Raw genomic sequence first — 25,187 nt, 5'->3', positions numbered from 1 at the left:
CGTTTTTAGTCTGGCAGTGCATCGCACGTGTGTTGGGGAGTTCAGCAACGGTGAGAAGCGGGATGTACAACAAAGATAATGTCAATTCCAATTCTTTCCACTCGCGTTTTACCATTTGCGTGACAAACACGTCACCCGAAACATTTGTACCACAAATCGGGTACCAGGAGAGTAAAGAATTTGGACGTAGCGTTGTATAGGTAGCCTGTTTAGCTAGCTAGTTAGCTCGTCAGAACTGGCACTCTGTTAACCCTTTGCATAGTAAACAAAACGGTGTCCGCTAAAGTCCTTATTATAATGAGTTAGCTGTGTATGTTGTGTGGTTCAGTTGGTGTTCAACATGTCCTGTTGACACGAAAGTTGTCGCTCTTTTCGTTATACGTCACGCAAGTAAACAATTGCCTCTGAGCAACCTTTCGTGTGTTTGTGTGACAGGGAACCAATAATGGGTCGCCACTCATCAAGCAGTGAAGGCGAAAGCCGCAGCAGGAAGAAGAAAAAACACCGTCGCCGCTCGTCTTCGTCTTCCTCCTCGTCGTCGTCGCCGTCGTCGTCGTCCTCCGGGAGTCGGGTGACCGGCAGTCGGAGCCACAGGTCTAGCCGCCGGAGCCGCTCACGGTCCAGGGACAGGAGGTGAGGCTGAGTGCTAAGTGCGTCATGTAGCTTAATGCAACAATATCCCATGCATAATAATGCAACACTAGAGCTGCTGCAACAATTTTGCCTTTATAAAGTATGAATTTGATTAATTATTATTGAGTGGCACAGTTACCAGCACAGGGGTGTACAAACGTTTGCTTCCATACATGCAAATCAGTCACCTGTCGGCGAAATTCGCCTTTTTGAACTCAAAATAGGCCATTCACCTTTTATTTTGTAAATTTTTTTTTTTATTGATGGTCATGCTGTGGTCAAGTTAAGTTACTTACTATTTACTCAGTAGATGAGTAATTACTTCACTGAGTACTTTTTACTCTTAAGTAAGCTTTTGCAGGACAACGTTTTACTTGAGTCACATTATTGTCAAGTAACAGTACTCTTACTTGAGTACAATGTTTGCCTACTCTACCCACCTCTGGATCAGACATCCTCTTTTGCTACTCTTACGTTGAAGCAAGCCGGCACGGTTGATTACTGGTGAGCACATCTGCCTCACAGTTCTGGGGACCAGGTTTCCAATCCCGGCCCCGCCTGTGTGGAGTTTGGATGTTCTCCCCGTGCCTGGGTGGGTTTTCGCTGGGCACTCCGGTTTCTTCCCACATCCCACATGTGTGGTAGGTTGATCGAGGACTCTAAATTGCCCGTAGGTGTGAATGTGAGTGCGAATGGTTGTTTGTTGCTATCCGCCCTGCGATTGTCTGGCGACCGGTTCAGGGTGTACCCTGTCTCCCGCCCGAAGATAACTGGGATAGGCTCCAGCAGACCGCGACCCTAGTGAGGATCAGCGGTAAAGAAAATGTATGGATGGACGTTTAAGCAACATTTTTGCTCATCAGATCAGCCAGTGTCGTATTTTTTTTGTCACCTTTTTCATGCCTTTGGTGTTTGCTTGTCTTTCAAGGGGGGCATACTCAGGCTGGGCAAATATAAAAAAGTAATGATCACAATTATTTTGATTGACATCACGATTACTCGCAATTAATTAACATAAAGAGTCATTGATTTAGAAAATGCAGCCTTATTATGTTGCCACAAGCAAGTGCAAACTGTGGGCTCTTCCCAAGCCCGGATAAATGCAGAGGGTTGTGTAAGGAAGGGCTTCTCACTTAAAACTTTGTCAAACAAATATAAGCGTTCATCCAAAGAATTTCATACCGGATACCTGGGTTAACAACGTCCGCCACCGGCGCCGTTAACCAGCAGGGCATTCAGCTATTATGGGTTGAAGACGGAGGAGAGGTGGAAAGCGCGTTCTTTGGCAGAAAGAAAACAGGAAGGCACAGAACCTATAACTGAATGTGGGGACTTTGAATGTAGGGACTATGACAGGAAAAACTCTGTCCAAAAAAGTTGGCTGATATGATGATTAGGAGAACGGTTGATATATTGTGTGTCCAGGAGAGCAGGTGGAAAGGCAGTCAGACTAGAAGTTTAGGGGCAGGGTTCAAATGATTTTACCATGGTGTAGATGGGAAGAGAAATGGAGTAGGGATTATTTTAAAGGAAAAGTTAGCTAAGAATGTCTTGGAGGTGAAAAGAGTATCAGATCGAGTGATGTGGCTGAAACTTGAAATTGAGTGTGTTATGTATAATGTGATTAGTGGCTATGCCCCACAAGTAGGATGTGACCTAAAGGTGAAATAAATTCTGGAAGCCGCTAGATGACGTAGTTCTGAGCATCCCAGACACAGAGAGAGTCGTGATTAGTACAGATTGTAATGGACATGTTGGTGAAGGAAATAGGGGTGATGAAGAAGTGATTGGTAAGTTTGGCATCCAGGAAAAGAACTTGGAAGGACTGATGGGGGTCGACTTTACAAAAAGGATGGAAATGGCTGTAGTGAGCACTTTCTTCCAGAAGAGGCAGGAACATAGAGTCTGAAGGAGGTTATTGACTGTAAGGTAGTGATAGGGTGAGTGTGGCTAGGATGGTGGTGTGTAAGATGACTGGTGGTGGAGAGGAAGATTAAGAAGACAAAAGCAAAGCTGAGAACCATGTGGTGGAAGCTGAGAAAGGAAGCGTGTTTGTGCCGTTTTTCAAGAAGAGGCTTCAAGACAAGCTCTCGGTGGGCAGGAGGAGCTTCCTGAAGACTGGACCTCTACAGCCAAGGTAATCAGAGAGACAGACAGGAAAGTACTTGATGTATCTTCTGGTCGGAAAGGGGAGAAGGAGACTTGGTGGTGGAACCCCTAAGTTCAGGAACTCACACAAGGGTTAGCTAAGAATAAGTGGGACACTGAGAGAACTGAGGAGAGGAGAAAGAAAAACATGAGCTGCGACGTAGGGCGAAGGTAGAGGTGGCTTTGCAATTATATATTGTTGTTAGATATCGCTGACACTTGGCAGAATCCTCACATCTCCGAAAAGTTTCAGGAAAACCAAAAAAAAAATGGAATGCTTGTTGATCCATTAACATTGCATTGTCAAAGAGAGCAAGCCATTTGGAATGCTCAGTAATTTGTACCCTCGTGAGGATAAGTAGTTCAGAAAATGTATGGATGGATGAGTACGTCTCCATTCTGGTTGACCATTGGTAAGTTGTGCATGTTCACAAACTGCAAAGAACTCAACAGTTGTGATTTCCCACTCTATTTACTCCCGGCGTTTTTTCTTTGAGGTAAGGCCAGCGATTGTTAATAGTGTCTTACCGTGACAAGCCGCCCCCCCCCCAACGTGCTGAGAGGGCCAACATCAAAATAATAGCCTCATATATTATTACATTGTACATCAATGCCATTTTAGGCTTTTATTTTAAAGTTGGCACCGTAGCCTGGTGCTGGCGCTTAATGAAGCCTTAACCATGTGTTCGCACCCTGGTGCTTGGCTGACTAGGTTGCAGGCACTGCTGCAAATGAAGCACTTCCGGCAGTGACCGCATTTTAAATGTAAAAAATCGCTGACGATCAGGCTCATTTAATTGTGGCTGCCAAAATCACAATCACAGTTAAAATTCGATCAATTGTGCAGTCCTAGAAAAATTGCTTTTAAAATGTCAAAATGTTATCTTGTATTACACTTAAAGGGGGCGTTTGGAGTTTTAAAACGGCTAGCAATATTTTAATGTAGCCTCACTTAATTAATCCCCACCCTCCTTTAGTCGCTGCTTAATGCCACACCCCTCACTGACATACACGGGATGTGCACTGTAAACAAACATGTTGGTAGCATGAATTATTGGTACTGGAGTGTTACTATACACTAAATATTATCGGTTTGAAGTTTTTTTTTTTTTAATGAACAATCAGTTAAAATAGATGATAAACCTACATGTAGAGCAAAAATAATGCTAATCTCTGTCTGTTCTGAAACCTTTTGGCTGCCTGTGGCCCCTCCACCTCTGAAAGGCAGCTCCTGTTCATTTTTGTTTAGTGTCGGGATCTATCAAATTCCTTCTTTTTCATCTTCTTTATTGCTAACTGGTGGTGGATATTCCATGATAGTTTCAGCAAAGCTCCTCAAGCCCAATGTAACGGGTAACAGTGTTAGGCCGTGAGGGTTTGTCCGCTATGAGGGTGCCCGCGAGTGGATGAGAATGGTTGACACCTCGTCAGTCACACCCTCTGTATTTGTTGGTAATTTTTCCTGGGCTGTGGTGATTTATTAAAATCATATTAGAGGTACAAGATCAGGCTGCAGAGGGCTGATTTGATTTATTTTATAATTTTCTTTCTCAGAGATAATTTTCCTCATGTACACTACTGTTCGGTCATACTGACAGTTTTAATAAAAATGAAAAGTAGATTTAAAAAAAAAAAAAAATCTTCTTCCAGTGGACCTCTGCACCCTGGCACGTTGTGGCACAACGTGGTACTGATACTACTACACTGAAAGCGTGGAACTCTAAATTCGGATTTGCCTTTATAACGTACGAAAACCCCATAAAACACGATCGCTTCAAAATCTGCGATATAACGATCAACCGGAATTTAGCAAGGGTTCAACTGTATTGTCAAAAGTTATGAAGGGTATCAAAAATCACTAATCTGTTCCATCTCACTTTCTGGACCCTTATTTTGGTCTACTAAAACCCTTGTGTACCTTAACAGGTATCATTTGTTAAGGGTGACCCAACATACGGCACACTTTTGGCTTGACTTTTCCAAACAATACTTTGATGATTTGAACATTAAGTTCCATGTTCCATCCATTTTCTGAGCCGCTTCTCCTCACTAGGGTCGCGGGCGTGCTGGTGCCTCTCTCAGCTGACTCTGGGCGAGAGGCGGGGTACACCCTGAACTGGTCGCCAGCCAATCGGAGAAATTCCATGTTGTTTATTTAAATGCAACTTAATACTTCTTTAAATCATATTTAAAAGTCTGCATATTTCTTAAATATGCAAATATTTTTTGACATCTTGATGAACGACCCCAGGCTCACTTGGTTTGAGCAAAATAATGATTCTCTGTCCACCCTCCTATATGTCTGTTTTTGGTATTTTGGCCTACTTGGAGACAATTAATCCTTATACCATTAACAAATAGTACAAATTCCATGATAAATACCATAATTTTTTAAAGATTATGTTAATTCATCAGTGGTTTGAGGAAGGTTTTTGCGACGATCACCTATCTTTACGAGAGGCTAGCAGCTGGAGCAGAGTCCCTCCGTTCATCCACAACTTCCACTGGCTGCATGGGGCTGCTCAGACAAGGCCGGTTGATGGTAATTATTTATGAGGCCTGATCAAGGTCCATTATTGCTGATGGGAAGTCATTGCCTGTCTGCAAAGGGCATGGCGGTAAAACCCTGGTAGCCCTCAGCCCTCATAGGCTTGCCTATACATTTTCCTCAATTAACATGCTTATGCGCACTGCCGCACAAGCATGTTAATTGAGGAACCCCCAAGAATAACACAAGCGTTTACCTTGTGAAAGTGTGATAACATAATTAAACAGTACAGTGGAACCTCTCAACCTCCAACACATTCTATTCTGGAATGCTGGTTGACGACCACATTCACCGAAACAGAAGTAGATAAGGGAGCGGAGGGTTACTGAAGACAAGTTGAGATTTTTAAATATAGTAGAAGTGTAAAAAGTAGTTAACTTCTATATATTAAAACAAAACAAAATATAAAAATAATGCAATTGTGCAATGCATACAGAAGAAGAAGAATCACCTTTTATTGTCATGAACATGCATGCATGTACATGAAATTTGTTCTCTGCATTTAACCCATCACAGTGACCACATACACATGTTAGTGGAACACACTGGAGCAGGGGGCAGCTGAAGCGCCCGGGGAGCATTTCTGGGTATCAGTGTCTTGCTCAAGGACACCACGTAGGCACGTCGATTAGCCGGGCAGGTGTATCTAGTGTTTATATTTATGCCCGCGAAGCCCAAGAGAAGATGTTGTGTGCGGTCATGTGACTGTCTTGTGTCTTTCGATTGGTGAACTCGAGTTAAACGTCACTCGCGGTTACCTTGTATTGACGCAAACAGTGCCCAATGTGGAAGTCGTAGTCGAAACAGATCGCAAATAAATGATAACTTCTACAATATATTTAACACCATCCTTGAGGACTTGGATGCTGACAGAACTAAGACAAGAGCATGCAAAATCCTCTTGGAGCCTCCACATCCTGGTCACCATCTCTTCCAGCTCCTTCCCTTAGGTAAACGCTACCGAACAATGCAAACTAAAACTAGCAGACATTCCAACAGCTTCATCCCTCTTGCTATTAACTTCTTAAACAGTTAACTTACAATTCCATTGCAACATGCTGTCAATTTTTTTTGTCTTGAGTTTGTTGTCACATTTCTGTCAGGCCAATTATACATTTATTCGTGCACTCACTGTAGTAGTCTCTCCACGCTGCACTATTTGCATATCTGTTGTTGACCAATACTGGCCACTCATGCCTGAGTAGCATCTGCAACTTTTGGACAATCGACATTGTCCCAGATTATCGCACTCCTAGTCACTTTAAACTGCCTAAATTTCTTGAAGTCTCGGTGCCTTTGCATAATGGTCATTGCACCAGACTATTGCTCTATTAGTCATTCAAAGTGCTCTCACTGCTAGAGAACTCTGCATCTTTTTGCACGGTTGTCAAAAAAAAAAAAATTGTAACGGCATTCATTATCAGATTACTAGCAACCTTTTATTGGTCAGTGATTGTTTTTCCCAATGTCTTTGTCTCAAAAGCATTTTCTGTCAATTGACTGTCTGTTGTCGTACGAGAGCAGCTCCAACTATTGGAGACAAATTCCTTGGATGTTTTTGACGTATTTGGCAAAATAAAGATGTTTCCGATTCTGATTCTGATCCCAGAAAAAGAGAGGAGCTTATCAGTGATTTTTGTGAACTAAAACGAAAGAAATTAAGTCGTTGATGTATTTCAATAGCCCTGCGATTGGCTGGCAACCAGTTCAGGGTGTACCCCGCCTCCTGCCCGAAGATAGCTGGGATAGGTTCCAGCACTCCCGCGACCCTTGTGGGCATAAGCGGCTCAGAAAATGGAAGAATTGGTGGATGTATTTCAATATTCAATAGGTGTAATTCCTTTGTCATGTGTGTTTAGTTTTAAAGTGAACTTCAACTGGAGTATCAATAATAGACTTTAAGCAAACATTTACTTTTACGGCTTGCCACTATGTTAGCACCTTAGCAACCTGTTGTTGTGATCATGTGGGATCTGCCTCCGGTCTGGACACTGCTGGATAAAAGTGTCGGAGCGGAGCATAAAATGGACTGCTTGTATAAGAGTGGTAAAATCCAGTCCGATTTGATTCGATACTCGTTTTTTTGCTGACATCGGACCGATTTCCGATCTCAAAGATCGGATCGGCTCACCCCTATGAAGTACTACTACTTGCTGTTTGTACTGCTTTCTCTTTTATTTGTCTCTCATCCATCTTGTGTAGTATCTCTCATAGGGTGCACAAGTGTGTGTTTTGGGTGAACAGAAATTTTGCGGCACTGGTGAAACAAACGAAGAGATCAAACAAAAATGATGCTCAGTGTTTGCAGTCTTCATTCAACCCTGTAAATGTGTCCTGCTAAAATATATCAATAGGACCACTGTGTGAGTTTTGTTGGCAAAATAGCTGCTGTGCGCACGCTGGCTTTAAAGTGCAGCGGAGCACCAAAGGGCACCCATGGAGGAACCATAGGGCACCCGGAATGGCTGTGCTCACCTGTGGCTGTGTGCAGCGATACAAACTAGGTGTTTGAACTACAACTACAACCCCAATTCCAATTAAGTTGGGACGTTGTGTTAAACATAAATAAAAACAGAATACAATGATTTGCAAATTATGTTCAACCTATATTTAATTGAATTCACTAAAATGACAATATATTTAATGTTCAAACTGATAAACCTTATTGTTTTTAGCAAATAATCATTAACTTAGAATTTTATGGCTGCAACATGTTCCAAAAAAGTCATGTTTACCACTGTTACATCACCTCTTATTTTAACAACATTCAATAAATGTCACTTGTTCACAAAGAAGTGAATCTTTGCTTGTGAATGATTCAAGGAAGCTCCTTTTATACCCACTCATGGCACCTAAATGTTCCCAATTAGCCTGTTCACCTGTGGGATGTTCCAAACAGGTGTTTGATGAGCATTCCTCAACTTTCTCAGTCTTTTTTGCCACCTGTGCCAGCTTTTTTGGAACGTGTTTTGGAGCCATAATATTCTAAGTTAATGATTATTTGCTAAAAACAATAAAGTTTATCAGTTTGAACATTAAATATCTTGTCTTTATGGTGTATTCAATTAAATATAGGTCGAACATGATTTGCAAATCATTGTTTTCTGTTTTTATGTTTAACACAACGTCCCAACCTCATTGGAATTGGGGTTATAGAACTAACCCTGATTGAGAGCTTTTACGTCAGAGGACTTTTTGGTGGCTTCTTTGAGCTATGACATAACATAAAATGCTAAATTAATGCAACAAATATTACAGAACTGTTAATAATATAAATGCTTGGTGGGCCGGATAGAAGAATAAAACCATACCTTGACCACCCCTGGTTTAATATATGTGGTTGCATTACGAGCTTAATGATTGAGTTGGATGTTCTATAATGTTTTAAGGATATTTCCCTTTTTTTTTTTTTTTTTTTTTTTTTTTTTTTTTTTTTTTAAAGACAAAAGAGACGTTCAAGCAGCACCTCGTCCCACAGTTCGTCTCGCAAGAGGAGAAGTCGTAGTGGCGACAAGGGAAGGAGCCACCGCTCGCACAGGTCACGCAGCCGGGACAGAAGGTGAAAACAACAGATTCTTACTGGTGATTGTTTGTAGCATCGCCATATAATATTTTTTCTATTATATGTCAGCAGAGCTTTACTTAATGATAACATATCATTAATGCAGTTTTCTCAACAGAAAGTACAATATGAGTTTCCATCAGTTTTCAAAATCCAAAATAAGGCTTACTAAACTGGTGGCTTTGATTTGAAATCCCTGACAGTGTGATGGAATTTTATCAATTAATATTCAAGCACCTGCCCACTTCGTGGTTGCTACCCACCCATTCAACTCAGCTGAACGTCAGCATGGCATTTCCGGGTTTTAAATGAGCGAGTCTCAGCCGCTGCCAAGCCATACAAAGCCATACAGTCTATGAAGTGTATATATGTTATGGTTTACAACAATCCTTAACGTAATTTCTCATGTATAATGCGCACCCATGTATAATACGCACCCCCAAAGTTGACCTCAAAATTCTGGAAATTGAGATGAGTACAATTCTTTAAAGAAAACGTGAAGGGCCAGCCGAAACACATTTAATTTTTTTAATGGGATTCAAGTTAAACTGTCAGGCATTTCAGAAAAGCATTATCATTAAACAAAATATAACCATAAATAAATTAAAGATGGTTATTGTTCAGTCATCAGTCGTATTAAAATAAATAAATAAAATAAAATTAAAAAAACATTTAGAAATTCTTCCAGGGTATGTCAACTTATGAACACAACTGTACATATATGCAGTCATACGTACGTATCCGTCATATTGGAATGAAAGTGTACAGCTTCATAACCTCTAGATGGCAGCATGCATTTATAAAATGTGAAAGTTTTTTTTCATTTTCCGCGATATGTGTAATGCGCAATATTAGCTTTTGATTGTTTTGGGGGGAAAAAATGTGGATTATACATGGGAAATTACGGTAACTATACTCATAATTTTTTCATAATAATTTATGTAACAGTGGATGAAATAGCGAAACTTAACTTTACTGTTGGCAACGATGATCATCGCGCCAGGTTCAATTCCAGTAAATGGGAGTGGATGACGAAGATAAACTCAAAATATCCCCCTCTCTTTTAATTTTCACTAACGTTCACTTTCAGATCATGTTCCCTTATTGAATCGTGCTTCACAACGATAGTAAGATATCAAAGGACACGACGTCGCTATGAATGCTTGGCCGCCCCAAGTTTCTAGACGGTAGCAGACGGCATGATATGGATCGGTCAGAGCCAAGCGGTTTTCCTATTTTAAATTTGGGGAAGATGAGCGATCCAATCAGAGTAAAACTTATTTAAATGATTAATTTAATCATGAATGATATTAATGAGTACTTCGTTCGTCTCAAATGCCAGACGGAATAGACCAACTAGAATACCTTGAAAAAGGACATTTTAGGCATTTCCAACTCAAATTGTCATGCAAACCTGATAAAATGACATCAAAGATTATACAAAAATTAAACAAGAAAAATTGATGGAAAGGGACCTCTAAATCAGGGGTCGGCAACTTTAAATCCTCAAAGCCGTTTGGACCGTCTCCCACAGAAAAATAAAAACAGGAGCCACAAGACCGTTTTGACATCTAAATTGAGATTAATATAGCATATATATAGACCCTTTCCAGAAAATTAGAATATCATGGAAAAGTTTATTTATTTCCATAATTCCACTCAAAAAGTTAAACTTTCATAGATTATAGATTCAGGGCCCACAAGTTAAACAATTTCAAGTATTTATTTGTTTATTTTTACATAATTTGGGTTTCCAGCTCATAAAACCTGCCAAATCAGGAATGCAAAAAATTCGGATACTGTGAAGAAATCAGCCCAAAGTTTGCAGGCCATAAATGTTTGTGTCACACACTAATCATCTACTAAACTCAAAGCACCCGCACAGCTTTCCCCAGGTGTCATTAAATATCCACAGTCAGTCGTGATTTGGTGTGCAATGTCCAGTGCAGGTGTTAGTAAACTCTGCTTTCTTAAATCCAAAGTCACCACAACAGTCTAGCAGAATGTTTTAGAGGACTTCATGATTCCTTCTGCTGAGGATCTGTATGGAGATGCAGATTTCATCTTCTAGCAGGACCTGGCCCCTGCCCATACCACCAGAAGCACCAAAACCTGGTTTGGTGCCCATGCCATGACAGTGCTTGACTGGCCAGCCAACTCGCTGGATCTAAACACCCTTGAGAATCTATGGGGTATTATCAAGAGGAAAATGAGGGGCACCCGACCCAAAAACAAAGAAGAACTGACAAAAAGCATCAAGAAAATCTGGGCTTCCATAACTCCCAAGCAATGCCACAGGCCGATTGCCTCAATCCCACGGCGCATCGAGGCAGTGATTAAAGCAAAGGGAAGTATTGACGATTAACATATCGTTTTGAAAGTACCATATTTTGATTGATTTAATTTGACCTTAGTTTCTTTTTTTTCATACAAAAACTGAGATTTAAATGGTGATTTCGTCACAGTATTCACATTTTTTCAATTCCTGATTTCGTGGGTTTTATGAGCTGGAAGCACAAATTATGTAAAAATAAACAAATAATTACTTGAAATTGTTTAAATTGTGGGACCTGAATCTATAAATCTATGAAAGTTTCACTTTTTGAATGGAATTATGGAAATAAATAAACTTTCCCATGGTATTACAATTTTTGGAACGGGTCTGTAGTTTGTGTGTTTCTATGTTTAAAAAGTCTGTGGCATTTATGAAACCAATGAACTGCTACAGAGAACACAACATTTTGTTTCTGCATGGAACAAAAACATTTTGAATTCTGAAAATTGACGCTTGGTTGAGCCTTACTTTCAATTAAATACTATCCTATCGATTTGAGTCCTCCTCGTAGTCATGAAATTAAATTCAAACTTACATTTTCCACCAGCAGCGAACCAAAAATGCAAACCAAAAATATCGTCTGCTTCTGTATTCCGTCATCATTTTATCACATTCAGCGCGTAGTCAGCAGTCAACATGAATTAAAATTTCATTTCATTTCACAATGTCAAATGTATACTGTATTTGCAAAATAATAGCCAATTTGAATATGTATTTTACCTATTTTATGTGATTTTCGCTCCTGAACCTCAGTGTACACTGTCGGGACATCAGGGCTGTAAGACATCATCTTCATTTTCACACACGATTGTAGGATGTCATCTGTAAGGCGTGAGTGATGTTGTTTAAAAAAAAAAAAAAATATTAAAATTTTTTTTTTTTTTTTTAATAGTTCATGTAGCCCGTAGTTTTAAAATGTTCTGTTTTCTTCAGAAACTTCTTTTCTTGACTTTATCTATGGTTTATCTCCTGGGGGTCGTACAGGTCACTAAATCTTGACACCAGGTCTCGCACTTAGCTGGGTTTGACACATATTTTGAGCAAGCCAAAAAAACCCAAAATATACATATAAAAATAAATTGGAATGTTTCAAGCGCACCATAAATCTCCAAATGTGGAATTACAATTGAAAAATTAATGAACTACACTAAAAACAATGTAGTATGATAATCTCGGAGTTGTTCTAATTAGAGACTTAAGACCGATTTGATGATCGCTTTTCCACATCCACTTGAATTACAATTCGAGTCACCACCCATTTATGAACAGCCTTAGTAAAAACTGTGCCAACACACACTGTGGTGAGCCCAGATTTGACAAGTTGAAAGTAGCAACAACAACGAATATCATACAAAATGTATATATACAAAAAATTATTCACTTAGTTTTCAATGAATAGTACATTTTATTATGTTCCGCAATCGCACAAACACATGAAACTGCCTTTTTGTCTGGCCTTGCATTTTATTAGTGTGTTATCAGTCTCAAATTGCCGTACGTATGACCTAAATGTTGGCATCCTAATGTGTGCTCTACTCGTCTCAAATACTGTATCTTCTGATGAATACTCTATTCACTCATTAATGTGATTAAAACATAATTATCCATACATTGAGTTGTTTAATTATGATTATTACTGCCATATCCGATGGCGCTTATTTACTTTTGTGTTTCACTGTGTACACACCTGTACCAAACCCACGCTTAGACTTACATAGTGGCCTATTTATCCTTTTCAGCAACATAAAGGCAAAGTATCCTTGTGTGGTGCTCCATGTCATTACCATAGCTAATCTGTTGCTAATGAACCAGTAAACAGTGCTGTTTTTTTCTTCTTCCCCGGCTTATAGCCTTCACACATATACACACACACAGACATGCACAGATGCACACGCAAAGAAAAGCTTGTCGTAATGTGAGTGTGGGGGGCGGGGGGTGCTTTGTTTATTTGTGTGTCGGCTGTTGGGGGAGAAAAAGTGTTTTAATATCCTCATTACGGAGGCGTTGCTATGAACACATGACGTGCAGTGAGACCCTTGCTGGGTGATGCTGTACCATTTTACAACTTTTTGGGGGTGGAGCCACACTTTTCAGGATGGGTCTGACTGCAGTAGACAGTCAATCACTGAGCGCTGGTGATCTGTCAGAAAAAGGCTTCTTCGGAGTGGCGTGAGATGAAAGGTGTCGGGGATTTGGGAGGTTTGGAACTATAGCCGATGACATTGGCGCATTCAAACAGCGCTGTGATTAGTGGAGTTGTGGCTTAGCGAGGAGCAGGTGGGATGGGTCGCTGGCAGTGCCAGAGGGAATGAGTGTGATGGGAAATTTTTCATAAATGCACAGTCAGTGGCATTTTCATATGACAGACAATGGAGGTGCACCAGCTACTTACAGATAAGAAGAGAATTAGCCATTATTATTGACACAATTGGGAAATTCAGATTTTACAGCAGTGAAATGGACCGTATTAGCACATAGCACATAATAATATCAAACGTAAACATAGTTGTCTATATTTACAGCCTCAGGCAATGAGACTGTGCAGCAGTCTGAGTCAACTGTATGTGAATGATATACTAAATGTGCACATGTGATCTGCAAGCTGCAGATGAATAAATGTGAATGTTGAACAGCAGCAAGAATAGTGGGCAGTATTTTATGTTTAAAAAACAACTACATGTATCATATTCACATGTACATGTATTATATTCTGTACGCTCTGCACAGGTCAGTACGCCCTTATTAACCACTGTTTTTCGGTTTTGCAATGGAGTTTATGCCATGGACTTCCAGCTTTAAAGACTAATCCTGCTTCGTCCCGTCCATCTATCTTAATGCAAAATGACTGCATTCAAAACCTCTTAGATATGGCTGTGTTCAGAATAAACCAATCATATTCGAACTCAGGTTAAATGGAGGTCAGTAGACACCTGCTAACATTTAATGTGCCTCTGTTGTTCATCTGTTCTGGTTGTCTTTTTCTAACACATTTTAAAATTTCTATAAAATCTTATTCTATCTTATTTCTGCCTTAATCTTAGGCTAACACTGACTGCTTTTTAGTTCCCTCCACTTAAGGCCCAAATCAACATCATGCCTCACCGTAGGTATGGTGTGAAGGTTTTAGGTCACATTCATGAAATATTTTGTGTGTGCATATTTTTTTTTATTTTTATTTTTATACATCACGAAAACCTGGCATTTGAACAAGGGTGTGCAGACTTTTTTCTTTTATTATTTATATCCGCTGTACATGGTATGTGAACAGTTCTGTCACCACAGTGGACTGAGAAAGAAGGCTGACTCGGACTGTACAGGTGCTTCCAGTGCCATTAGTCAGTCGCATGGCGTGTGTATCTGAGGATGCTAGCTGATTGATCAGTGCAGCATTGAGTGGACAGGACCATGATGGATACGCAGATAAGATATAAGCTGCCGCTCGTAACCCGCCCTAACCTGGCCACGCCACCCTGACACATCCAGCTGATTATGAACAAGAGGTGCAAGTGCGGCAACCCGAGAGAGGCGAAAGAGGGAGGCGACGGGAAGTTTGAAGAGAGCGTGAAAAGTTAAGGACTTGAGTTGAATGCTTGAGAGTGGGCGGGCAATAAAGAAGAAAGACAACACGGAGAATGGATAGTGGAGAGCGGAGAACTGGGAAAAGCAAACTGTGTATCAGAAGGCAAGATTAGGACTATAGTGGGCCGGTTGAAAGCGGAGAACATTATTACCTTCTTTCCATTAGCTCCTGTATGAATAAGAATACAAAGATACATGAAATAAGAATAATGGCTATTATGTGGTTACCATCAATCGTAGCTCACTCCCTCTCTCTTCTCTTTCCCTTTTTTTCTGTGCCCTCAATCAGGAGGGCCTGGTCCCCCAGAGGCAGTCAATCTTGCCCTGAAATGTAAAACAGACAAGAGGAGCAGATTACCTATTAGCCATTAATGTTTATTCTCTTTGATCTGAGCAGGCATACCGTGCGTGCATGCATGCATGCGCATTTTTTTTATTTTGTTTTTTTATTTTTTATACATGTGCGCGGGGCCTGCCAGCAAACGCACCAGTAGCTGATGGAGCATGCATGTGCAGATATTCGCTGCGTACGGCGTTGTGATGTGTGTGTGTGTGTGTGTTGCGTGTCTATGTACGTGTGCGCGGCCCGGTTCCTACGATGACGACGCTGCCTCTGATCACTGCCGGATCACAGGCCCACTCAGTCTACAGGGTGGCGCACGCTGTCACGTGTGACTGCCATCACGGTTATACATGTGTGGCTTAGTCAGTCATTCTGTCAGGTTGCCATTAGACGTGCTGGTGGAGAAACAGGCCTTGATATTAGGTACACCTGTACAATGAGATCAAAAGAAAAAAAAAATCAGCCTTAAGCAATATCACACAAGAACAAATCGTGGCGTTGTACTGTATATCATTACGGCTATGATTCGGTCATATGCCGGAGATAATCACAGCTGTACATGGAAATTTAAATAAATACATAAATGGAGAACCTCATACCAATGAAATCCTCCTCCTCCTGAAACATAAAATTTTAATTAAACCGCATTATTGTCTTTCTAAAGGCAGAATTATTCCATTTAGATTGTGCATGCTTAACCTTATGAAATGAAACTGCACCATTCACCATGACTTAAGTCACATTGATGCTGTCATGTTTGTAGTTACGAGCTTCCAAAGTGGGTGATTAGTTGTTGAGCCAGAGAAGGGATGCTTCAAGAAAACCTTGTTCAACTTAATCCCAATCCATCATCACAAACAAGCGAAGAAGAGCTCTTTAATGGCTAGAGAAACAGCCTGTGTTAGACCTATAACATGACCACTATTTTCTACCGGCCTAACACAGAACCACTCCACGTATGTGTGTGTGTGTGTGTGTGTGTGTGTGTGTGTGTGTGTGTGTGTGTGTGTGTGTGTGTGTGTGTGTGTGTGTGTGTGTGTGTGTGTGTGGCTGAGCAATGGCTTATGTATTTCACTCAGCAATTTCCCTCCCGTGTATGAGATGAGGTGTCGTACATCTGCTAGATAGCTTTTACCGTCGCGCTTCGACACCAAGCGTGCAAGGTCACGCCAAGGGAGGGATGAAGACAAGAAGTGGGCTGAGCAAAATCTTTTACCGGACCACCTGGGTCAGTAATTCCCCGAGTGTCGTATATTAATGTTGTGTGTGCGTGTGTGTGTGAGTGTGCGTGCGCGCGTGTGTGTGTGTGATGTAGCAGGTGGTTTTGGGTGTCACTTCCTTTTTTTGTAGGGAAAAACTAGAGTGAGTGTGTTAGAGGACATGAAAAGTAAAATCTGGTTTAGTCACCAAATTGCAAAGAATGTACTATTATGAAAGACTTCACTGGGTTGTGTTTTTTTTTCCGGCTCGTTGTGAAGTCACAGTGTCACCCTTAGCAAATCCGACTGTCATTTTGAGAAATTAGTAGAAAATCATAGTAAAAGATGCATGGAATTTGTAATAATATGGTAACAGTATTGCTGTTATCAAGTCTTGTCACAATACACTCCAGAAATATGGTGGAAAAGATGTCATACTTTCCAAAATGTTCGTGTTAGAGGTTTTGCACAACTGTTAAACACACAACATTCTGGGTAGCTGGTTGACTGACAATTCGGGGGAGTTTTGCAACTGTTTTCCCATAGAAAATAATGAAAATCAACTTGTTTCAGGGTCAACCTAAAACCTTTATCAGTACAAGTTTAAATTCATTCCGTGACCATGCTCGTTCATCTAAACACTCATACATCAAATCACCTTTCTTCTATGAAATGAATGGAAATGCCTGTAGTCCGTAATCTGTAAAATATAATAAAATGTACGCGTTTTCAGAGGCTGTTCTTTGACAGCAATGCTATTTGTTATGCCTGGATTAGACTACAAGACAAATCTGGCCTTTTACAATTGCACTATGTCAGACTACTGCAACACTAACATTTATTCCGAAAGCATATTCCGTCTTTTACGATCACTGGGTTTTATCTTGTCAAATCAAACACTGTCGGAAAGGCGGAACCAGAAAACGTGTCAACGGTCAATGTGCCTGGATACACCCGTTACCATGGCGACGATAACAATGAATTGCGCCAACGTATTGTATTGTGTTGGGAGAAAAAAAGAACAAACAGAGGAAAAGCATGGTGTCCTCACCAGTGCTCCAGAGTGGGCTGTCCATTCAAGAAAACCTTGAGGTATATTCACATACTTTTAATACAATACGGCTCGCAAGCAGGCAACATAATGTTATGTAGCCTAGCAAGCTAGTTCTAGCACTAACATTTGTATGTAAACGAGCCAGCGTTCTGTGGAATCACGCTCTAAGGTTTCGGTAAACATTGGTTCGTGTGCGTGAATAAATGTTGACAACAGCTACCAAGTATGTTGACAACAGCAAGCACGGGAAGCAAAGCGCTGGTCACAATACGCAATCCTATTGGTCGACGTTGAGGTCCGCTGTCGGGGAGTTGACGTTGATATGTCACACTGCACGAAAGATATCCCAAAAAATCAAACATGTCTGACTTTTCATTGTGGCGTCATAGGTCTATCGTTGGGTCAAATCGTTGGTCGTGGAATATGTCACACGACAAGAAGTTTTGTCGTTCCCAACAAAATATGTCTGGCCCGATTTGGGAAATTGCCCGCGATAGCTAATCGGACCAAAATCGGGGCTAAAATTCTGTAGTCTGATCTAGGCACTCGCCTGTCTATGGCGTTTTGCATTGCTTATCATTAAGATAAATAGACTTTATTAAGGTGAAGCTATATGTTTTTTTAAAATACACAATTTGTAATTATTGTAATTGTAAAACATTGCTGCTTTTTGTGAATGGATTTGAGTTCACTGCCATTATAGTGTTCTTTTCTCAAATTTCTATTTGCAAGTAAAAGCAAAATATTGTCAGAACGACAGCTCAGATCTTGAAAAAGGCACCACTGTATTTGTATAAAAGCCATTGAAAATTCTATTTCCCATGTCCCCTTTGAGTAGTTTTCTGTTGACGTCTTCCTTTACAGGGTGATACATGGCCCATTTGTCCTTCTCCTCCTATTAGTGGATGTGCAAGGGTTGATTTAAGATGAAGGATGACCTGGTTTACTGCACAAAACTCAACATGCTCCCTGTTGTGACAGTGTGATTTTTGATGCAGCGCCGCTCCCCTCTCCTTTTCGGCCTTCACTCCTTCTCTGTGTTGTCCTTTTTTATTTATCCGCCGTAAAGGCCAGTCAGGCACTGCTTGCCTTTGTTGTCAGAAACCCTTATTTACCAAAGGGAGGAATAAGTGTCTGACACAGACAGCCGCTTTCATCCTCGCCTCTCCACAAGCACTGTTCCCCCTCCCTGCCTTCACCACTACCACCATCAGCCATCCACCAATACCTGACCCCACGACTCCAGCCCACCTTTCCATCCCAAAGCCTCAAAAACACACCAGCCTCTTCCCCAGGGTGGCAGCCAAGTCAGCACTATGCAAAACATAGGCTACCTACTCCCCCCCCAAAATCACCTCAAAACCAGCCATCACATCGTCTCATATAGGCAATCATGAGGGGTCAAAAAGATGGTTTAAATGAACGACTAATGGATTTCCTTCTTTTCTCTCTATCAGTAACCAATGGGGCTATTATTTCAATAGTGCCATTTTACAGTCAGACACTTTTCAGAGGTTGGTGTTTTAGGCCCACACTCCTTATAATTATTAACGAGACTATCAGTTAGACTCTTCAGTCTCCCAATCTACTCTATGATCACTTGTCCTCATTGTCCTGGGTGCTCTTCAGCTGGCATGGCACTGTAGTACACAGTAATGCGGGAAACTCCACTATAGAACAGACTAGAGGCATAGTTTTCCCAAACTGTATACATTTGGAAAGTTAAGGTTCATCTACTGGTCACTGTTTCAGTGACGTGAGCATTACTGAACATTCTTAGAGCAATAAAAAAGCTCTGAATGTAGAGAATCACTGTGAGTGATTTGCAGTGGTGGGAAATAATGAAGTACAAATCCTGCGTTACCAGTGATGCCAGTAAGGCATTACTTAGCCAATAACTTACACAAGTATATCAGTCTGTTAATATTGTATTGGTGTGGGAGTATCGGAGCATTTTTACAAGTATGCATACAGCTGTACAGATTTGTCAACGATACCGATTCTGGTATCCGTTTTGACGCATCCCTAATACAGTCTACCCCCCGCATAGTTGTGTTCTGGCATTTTTTTCAAATAGTGGGCCGGTTGAAATTTTTTTTTGGGGTGGGGACAGTGACCAACCCCTGTTTTTTTGTGGAAAATGCTTGTTGGCGGTATTTCCCCACTTCTCAAATATAACATTTTTTGGTAGAAAAATATTCGTTTTAAATGCAGTTATAATGGCCGTCAATTAATCGCAGATTTTTGCCGTTTGTGGTTGGTCACCAGTCCTTATCCCCCACAAATAGCGGGGCTCCACTGTAAGTACATACATTTCAGAGTACATTTACATTGTATAATAAATAATATATATAAAATATAATTATATAAAATATAATTAATAATATATATAAAATAATTATTTACATTTTCTTAAGTACAAGAGTATAAAAGTACAGAATATGAGTACTTTTGCCGCTTTGTCCTTTTTAAGTAACAAGGTTACCAGATGAATTATTAAATATTATTATAGAAAATAAGACTGAAATGTCAAATAATATAATAGGCATTCATTGTGTGGATTTGATGACATGAAAATTCTCGTCCTTTTGGCCACACCAACAAAAAGAAAAAGTCAGACATGCTTTTTTAGCTCTGGCATCAGAAAATGAGCACCAACTGTATCTGTCTCATTCTCTCCCTCTCTCTTTCTCTGTCTCATTCTCTCTCCTCCATTTAAGCTTCTTGAAGTTCTTCCAAATTGGGTTTTAAATGCCAATTAGGAGGTTGAATGTAGTAAAATAAAAGCAAATGCAGGCAGGATGGCCTCACCTTCTGGCTGCTTAGGCTTCAGAGAGAGCTAAGCCGGACCTTTGGCTCCCAGCGACGCTTTGAGAGAAATATCCTGCCTAATGAACACATTAATTAGAACCATAACTATTTATAAGATGATAATTAGAAACGAAGGGAGGTAAACTGGGCTTTTCCTGCAATTATTGGAGGATTAATTACGGGAGCTAATGAAGTGGATTTTTGAAACGCATGGAGGTGAAGTACAGAGATGTGCTGCTCGCTTTGTGATCACTGGCATAATTATTTTCTCCAGCACCAAAGTGTTTGAGGCCGCGCTCCTTGCTGGCTCGGGCCGCCTAATAAGCATCATTGCATCGTTATATATGCACTTAAAAAGATTTGCCACTGAAATGGCTGTCTAATTATTTCTAATTGGTAGGACCCGTGTGTTGTCATTGAGCTGTTTGGAGCTGCTTGGCGGCCCGCCGTCTAATAACATCCTGGGCCGCCAAGCAAAGAGCAAGAGAGCTAGACAGACAGAAAGGGAGCAAAGACGATTGTACCAGTAGCTCGCACTGCACTAAACAAAGCTCAGTGTTTTTAGGGCAGTGAGTATGTGAATGGCGGCTGGTGCATGGTGGTCAGGTCACCTTGCTAGAAGCCTATTAGTGAAGTTTAATTCTGACAGTCTGCTCCAAATTCATGTAGTAACAAATTTGCCATCTGTCCTGTTTTGACTTTTATTGGAAGCAGGAGTTAGCTGAGTTGGATAACAAAGCAGCCTGTAAAGGGCCTATCTCACTGGTGGAGTCGTCGCTGTGACTGCTGAGGCTGTTAAATAGCGACCAGTCTGGCGACCTGGATGACCAAAATCTTGCTTGTGCAAGACGATGTCTCTGAGATGTCACCCGGACGTTGCTAATATAGGCCTATATTGTATACAGTGCTGTGAATAAGTATTTGTCCCCTTCTCCAATTCTTATTTTTTTGCATCATAGTTTCTTCACTTTATGTTAAAGATCATCAAACAAATGTAAATATCAGACAAAGATAACCTAAGCAAACATAAAAAGCTGTTTTAAGTGATTATTTTATTATTATTTGTTTTAATGAAGGGGAAAAAAATATTCAAAGCTACTTGGCTTTGTCTGAAAAAGTAATTGCCCCCTAAACCTACTAACTGGTTAGGCCCCCCTCCGCAGCAACAACGGAAATCAACCATTTTCCATAACTGGCAATGAGTCTTTCACATCTCTGTGGAGATATTTTGGCCCACTCTACCTTGCACAATTGTTTTAATTTGGCAACCCTCGAGGGTTTTCGAGCATGAAGGCCCTTTTTAAGGTCATTTCAATCGGATTCAAGTCTGGACTTTTACGAGGCCACTCCAAAACCATTTTATTTTATTTTTTTTATTTTTTTTAAGCCACTCAGAAGCCTTGCTTGTGTGTTTTGGCTCGTCGTCGTGCTGCAGTACCCAAGTGTGCTTCAGCTTGGAGTTACAAATTGATGGCCAAACATTCGCTTGCAGGATTTTTTTGGGAAAGAGCACCATTCAGTGTTACAGGAATCATAGCAAGTCATCCAGGTCCCGCAGAACCAAAGCGGCCACAGACCATCACACTACCACCACCATGATTGACTGTTGTTATGATGTTCTTTTTCTGAAATGCTGTGTTACATTTAGGCAATATGTAACGAGACACACACCTTCAAAAAAGTTCCACTTTCGTCTCGTCTGTCCATAGAATATTCTCCTGAAAGTCTTGGGAATCATTCAGATGCTTTTTAGCAAAAGTAAGATGAGCCTTTGTTCTTTTTGGTCAGCAGTGGTTTTTGCCTTGAAACTCTCCCATGGATGCCATTTTTGCCCGGTCTCTTCCTTATTGTTGAGTCATGAACACTGACCTTAAGTGAGGCAAGGAAGACCTGCAGTTCTTCAGATGTTGTCCTGGGTTCCGTTGTTACCTCCTGGATGAGTCGTAGCTGTGCTCTTGGGGTAATTTTTCCAGGCTGGCCCCTCCTGGGAAGTTTCGCCAGTGTTGCATGTTAACTCCATTTGTGGATGATGGCGGTCACCATGGTTCGTTGGAAAGCTTTAGAAATGTTTTTTTAACCCATTCCAGACTGATAGATATCAATTATTTTGTCATCTGCTGTTACATTTCTTTGGACCGTGGCATTTTGTTGCAGGTTTTTGAGATCTTTTGGCCGACTTCATTTTGTCAGACAGGTTCTACAACCCCAATTCCAATGAAGTTGGGATGTTGTGTTAAACATAAATAAAAACAGAATACAATGATTTGCAAATCACGTTCAAACTATATTTAATTGAATACACTACAAAGACAAGATATTTAATGTTTAAACTGATAAACTTTGTTTTTAGCAGATAGTCATTAACTTTGAATTTTATGGCTGCAAAACGTTCCAAAAAAGCTGGGCCAGGGTCATGTTTACCACTGTGCTAAAACGCCTTTTCTTTTAACAACATTCAATAAACGTTTGGGAACTGAGGACACTAATTGTTGAAGCTTTGTAGGTGGAACTCTTTCCAATTCTTGCTTGATGTACAGCTTCAGCTGTTCAACAGTCCGGGGTCTCCGTTGTTGTATTTTACGGTTCATAATGTGCCACACATTTTCAGTGGTAGACAGGTCTGGACTGCAGGCAGGCCATTCTAGTACCCGCACTCTTTTACTACGAAGCCACGCTGTTGTAACACGTGCAGAATGTGGTTTGGCATTGTCTTGCTGAAATAAGCAGGGGCGTCCATGAAAAAGACGTTGCTTGGATGGCAGCTGTCACCATCGCTGCCCTCATAGGCTGTTTCGTACTCGCAATTCAGACAAAAGTGTTTACACTTTTAATGTACCGGCTGGGAAATGAATTGAATTTTAATAGTTTTTCTTTAATTTTGGCCTCTCACAATGATAAAAATAATCGAAGAAAAAACAGTAATTTGCCGCAGGTGCGGTGCTTGTTGCTTGCAGGTAAAGCGAGAGCTGCACCTGCAGCTTGCTGCCCGTAGCCCATTTGAGAGTTCGGTCGCAAAAGAAAAGAAAACTGTGGTGAAATGACCTCAGTTTTCTTTTGCTGCCGAACTCTCAAATGGGCGATGTGTTCCTAAGATTTGTCGGTGGCCCTCTACGCTCAGCTGTTGGAGCACGGACCCAGGTGCTATCATGAGGAACGTGCTTTACGTCCATAAATCACAAATATTAGGGCGATTGTTGTGATATTTCCAGAGGTTGAAGTGGGCATAAGTAGAGACAGAGCTTCCAACCGATAGAAATTGACTTCTAGAACAATTTTTCCAAATTTGTCTGAATTGCCATATTTTCAAAATTTGGTCAAGAGCATTACTGCGGGCCAGTTATTGAAGTATATTTTCTCTTAGGATAAAAATAATTATGCATACTGTTCCGTTGCACAAAATAATCATTACTCTATAATCGTAATCATTAATAAATTATGGCTTCAGTTTTTGTTATTTTAGTGTTTTTATTGCATCAACTTTGTAATGGCAGACGCCGTTGCAGCCTGAATCAAAGTATATGAATCTTTACATGCATTTGTCAAAAAATATCTGCGTTTCTGGATTAATTCACCTTTACCAATTCTGTTTTCAACCTTGGTTAAAAAAAGCAAGTCAAATCAGATTAATCAGATGTCAAAAGTCAATTAAAACTCAATATGAGACAATAAAATAGCATGCACCAAGAAGCTTATTTTTCCTTTTTTTTAATTTAAACAATATAGTGATTATTTAATCTAACTCGTAAAATGTTCGTCACGGTGGCTGGACACAGCGCCGCACTGGCCGGTATTGTTGGACGTTGGACCCCCCCACCACCACCCCCACCCCCCAATATCCTAAATGATCAGTGTTACAGCTGTAATCAGTCAGCGTTCACTGATTTACGTGACAATATATGGACGTTCCGTAACATTTGGCAGCTCTGTAGAGAGGACCACATAATTTGAACACTGTTTTCTGACATTAAGCTTTTTTATAGTGAGCAAATAGAAAGGAGTCTCCAAAAGGTCTCTGATACAATCGAACATGTTCGAATTCACCATGACGCCCTGGCGACCCATCTAGTCTCCAGGAGATGTCGCGGAGATGTATCAGCAGCCAGCGGAGACTAAAGTTGCCAACTTGTCTCCAGGCCAGTGAAATAGGCCCAAATTAAACTAGCACGAAAGCCGGCCCAAAAAATGTCATGTGAATTCCACACACCACAGAGAAGAGTAATATTAACTAGCCTGCAGTTGGCACTACCCCATTCACTAGTATCAAGTTACCCACGAAGTCATGTTGTTTCTGTCTGTCGTAAAATGTGCACTGCAGAGTTGACGAGTTTAATTTTCACCTCGCCATCTGCGTATCTTTAAAAAGTCAAGATCGCTTTTTTATTTCCTAATTTTTTGGGAGCTGAAAAAAATGTCACCAAACTGTTCTGTAAATTGAGGCATCCAGCGAAGATGCATTTTGGGGGTGTATCCGTTGTTAGCTTGCTAACTGCAAGCTGGAGTGGTAAATGGGCCATGTTATGGAAGCTGATAAGCATAGCTAACTCACAACTGAGTACAGCCAAACGACATGATGTCACGTTGTACTTATATAGTGGGGGAGAGAACTCTCGCTAGAAAGTATACGTCCCAGCCCCATGATGTCACGGGGCTGTGTTTTAGCCCAGCCTACAAAATCTGGAAAATTAAAACGTTGAAAAAGATGTTTAAGCTGCATCTCAACAATTCAGCAGTATATTGTCGAGTCTTTGCATATGTTTTCAGCATTTCAAACATATTTGATGTATCTAGAAACAAAACATGAATATCTGCTTTGAGCCCCTTTCAATGTTCTGATGTTCGATTCCCTCAAGTGACAAGTCACCAGTATCATTCATTTCTTTTCCATCCATCCATTTGATTAATATCTATCTGTCCAACCCACTGAACTCACTGACTAGCTAAGTGCAGTGGAACCTTGGTTTTTGTTTTTAATCCC

General features: G+C 40.7%; 1 protein-coding gene across 2 annotated transcripts in view; it reads left to right on the top strand.

Moving 5' to 3' along the window:
• rsrc1 (arginine/serine-rich coiled-coil 1) overlaps positions 1 to 25,187 on the top strand; it is a 215,096-nt gene continuing 189,909 nt past the window's right edge. Inside the window, exons 1-3 of one of the 2 annotated variants that reach the window (XM_061681558.1) lie at positions 1 to 50; positions 436 to 633; positions 8,772 to 8,888. In XM_061681558.1, coding sequence (XP_061537542.1) covers positions 446 to 633; positions 8,772 to 8,888 — 305 coding nt within the window. In that variant the 5' untranslated portion in view covers positions 1 to 50; positions 436 to 445. The remainder of the gene's footprint in view (positions 51 to 435; positions 634 to 8,771; positions 8,889 to 25,187) is intronic. The other variant, XM_061681559.1, reaches the window with a different exon arrangement.

Source organism: Phycodurus eques, chromosome 7 (assembly GCF_024500275.1).
Source record: "Phycodurus eques isolate BA_2022a chromosome 7, UOR_Pequ_1.1, whole genome shotgun sequence".
Lineage (NCBI taxonomy): Eukaryota > Metazoa > Chordata > Actinopteri > Syngnathiformes > Syngnathidae > Phycodurus > Phycodurus eques.
The sequence above is the reverse complement of the archived record's forward strand: the minus strand, read 5'-3'. Positions and strand labels throughout refer to the sequence as shown.